At 35.6% G+C, this 3,208-nt stretch overlaps 1 protein-coding gene across 1 annotated transcript; it reads right to left on the bottom strand.

The window, feature by feature from the left end:
• Positions 1–1,831: 1,831 nt before the first annotated feature.
• LOC107460768 (flocculation protein FLO11-like) lies at positions 1,832–2,869 on the bottom strand. The gene has a single exon (XM_016079156.1). It carries the CDS (start codon positions 2,867–2,869, stop codon positions 1,832–1,834), a length of 1,038 nt encoding a protein of 345 aa, XP_015934642.1.
• Positions 2,870–3,208: the final 339 nt, after the last annotated feature.

Below are 3,208 nucleotides of genomic sequence, written 5' to 3'. Positions count from 1 at the left end.
TTTATTTTAACATACAATAAATTATGTGCTACGATCTTATATTCCTGGATTTACATATTCTTTTGTTTTTCTGTATTTTCTGTATTTTAACATACAATCAAATTATTGTCTTCATTCGCTGAAGGTCGTAGATAGTATTAGCAATAGATATTTGGAGCGGAAAAATTTACTTTCAAATATCAAGTTTCCACTTTTCACATATAATGCAAAAAAAAAAACATAAATAATTATATCTCTATAACTCTTTTACTTATTCTTAAGTCAGAGATTTTTTTTTTACTTGAAACGAAACTTATAAGCTTTCTTTTAATTTTTGTGTTTGCCCTACATCGAATACTTTTTTAGAAGCAATAGAGATCAACTTTTAAATTTTTTAATCATAAAGACTCTTATTATATATATTAGGAAAAGTATAGGTTATCAATATATTATCTGCGAACTTATTATCAACAATAATTAATTATTATATTTTAAATACATGTATAAAGAGACACATTTAAAAAATACATATATAAAGACACTTTCATTAGACACAGCCATAAAAAAAAAACATTTTTATTAGATACATCTATAAAAACACTTCTATCAAATACTGTCATAAACAAGAGTTAGTAGAAGTTGACAAAAATGCTGTTGATAAGCTAGCAGAATTGTATATATTAATAGCAAAAAGCACAAAAATATTTATATATATGACGGTAAGATTCAGACTTTAAGAGTAACTAGCGTATCTCAGTTCACATATATACAATATTGTGGATGGTAACCATACTTAGTGGAAATAGAACGAAAGAGATAGGGGGAGAAAAAGAAATTAAAGTTGGTTCCGCCAAAGTCAAAATTCTTAGGTACATAATTTGGACCAAAGTGAAAGAGAGCGTTAGCCAGCGCCATCGTTGCAACCTTTTGAATTGGATGTATATTGAATCCATGAGAAGCCCAATTTGCACTTCTCAAATACCAATTTTATCATGCTAATTCCCTACATATCTATATGTTTACCTTTATGTCTAAGATAATGATGTTAGTTCCATCTAGTCAAATATTATTTGATGTATCACAACTATTCTCACCGACTTCTTTGGTTACACATAACTATCTCTTTATTGTTGTAAGAAAAAGTTTAGGTAGCACCGGCACATCTTATATCATAGAGTTAATTAGGGCATATTAAAGGATCATTGAATTAAGAAAATACTAATTGCATACCAATCACTCGTTAAAAATAACCTTCACATTTTAATTAATTTGTTGCATGTAAGCACGATGCAAATAAGTTGTAAAAACTGGTCCCTAAAGTGTTATTTAACCCAAATGATAATGAACATCATAAAGCTATCATGAATTCATCATCCTCATATAATTGTTACTTTTATAAAATTCTAATTATATGTGCGTACAATCATGATGTGTTGGAAGGAACAAAATAAAATTTATAATGAGGAATAAATTTAAAGAAGTTATATTATTCCTTATATAATCTACCAATGTACATAATAAAGATATGATTCATAATTTCATTGTAGACTAACTAGCTTCATACTGCAATTAATATCAAATAATAATAATAATGAGAAAAAAAAAAAGAGAAAAGGCAAGAAAGATGGTAAGCACCAACAGAAGCAGCACTATGATGAACATGATGATAGTCATATAATTCTACAATGTAATGATTCACAAGTTCTCTGTACTATTATTATTTACCCACCCCTCATCATCACATGGTTGATGATGATTAACCCTAATTGACACTTCCTTCATCATCAACAGTACCTAAACTTACCTTACCTTAATTAACTTTCTTCTTCTGATCTTCTTCTTCAGATTGCAGCTAATAAGCTACCTTATTTCCATGTAAAGACCTAATTATTCTACCATCATGGCTTGGGAGACCCTCATCAGAAGCTACATGTTCTTGATCCGGTGGTAGCATCAGTTGCGCATTATTGTTATTATTGTTCGGAGGCTGATGAAGATCCTGATGAAGGGATGCCGCCATGGATAGACTTGGTTGAGACTTAGGAGCAAACGCTGCAGGAACATTGTTGAAAGGAGTGGTAGTAGTGGTGGTAGGGTTGTTGTTTTGCATGGTTAGATTCATGTGGTGATAGGGTAAAGCAAGATCAGGGGGTAGATGGAAGTTAAGGGGGTTGTTGGAGGCGGTGGTAGTGGAAGCCATAGCATCAAGCATGCTGCTAGTGTGATTGTGATGATGGAATAATAGCTGGTTTGGGTTTGGGCTTGGGCTTGGGCTTTGGCTTTGGCTTTGTGCGAAGGTGCGTGTTAGAGGGTGGAAGTCCATGTGAGGGATGACTCCTGATGATGAGCGGAGGGAAGCGGAGGTTGCAAGAAGGTCGAGGCGGCGAGAGAAGGCGGAGGAGAAGGGCGGAGAAGGGATGCCGGTGAATTCCTGAACCATGGATCTGAAGTTGGTTGTGTCGGTGGTGAGAACGGTGGTTGGCGCTCGCCTTGAAGCTCTGCTTCTCTTCTTAGTGTTAGCGTTCCGATGATGAGCAACACCGATAGTAGTTGTTGTTGGTGGTGGTGGCGGTGGTGGTGCAGGTTGAAGAAATAAGGAGGAAGATGAAGAAGAAGGTAGGGTTGGGGGTGGTTGAATGGATAATAATCTTTGTGAGGAGGAGGAAGAAGAAGAAGAATGATTAGTATCCAAATTTATGAATGAATATTGTGGAGGGAAGGTAGTGGAAGAAGAAGGAAGAAGATTAATAGCAGAAGAGGAAGAAGCAGAAAAGAAGTTTGCATCTGGGGGATTTTGATTTGGATTGAGGAAGAGTGAATGCGAACGTGAATCATCGTCATATTCGTCATCGCCACTAGAGGAGATACTTCCACTATTCCCAGAATCCATAAATTAGGGTTTCAGGGAAGAAGACGAAGAAGAAAGAGGAAAAACAAAGAAGAGAAAAAAGAGAGTTGGCTTTTTTAGAAGATGGGAAAAGAAAGAAAGAGAGAGTGGAGTGTGGGCCCCGCCCGCATTGGAGTAGAGATAAAAGACCTGCCGGTGGCTGGGGCTGGCAGCGGGTCAAACTCAAACTGAATGTCACAGCGACATTCAGAATTCAGAAATAATATTTACTAATTAGTTTTTTTACATTAAAAAATTACAAAAATAGGCTGCCGGAGAGCAGAGATGGAGGGCAACGTACTTTTCCATACACACCCCCAAAAGCTCATTCCTCATATATCT

The sequence above is a fragment of the Arachis duranensis genome, chromosome 8, assembly GCF_000817695.3.
Source record: "Arachis duranensis cultivar V14167 chromosome 8, aradu.V14167.gnm2.J7QH, whole genome shotgun sequence".
NCBI lineage: Eukaryota > Viridiplantae > Streptophyta > Magnoliopsida > Fabales > Fabaceae > Arachis > Arachis duranensis.
Note: the sequence above shows the minus strand (reverse complement) of the source record. Positions and strands in the feature narration are given on the sequence as shown.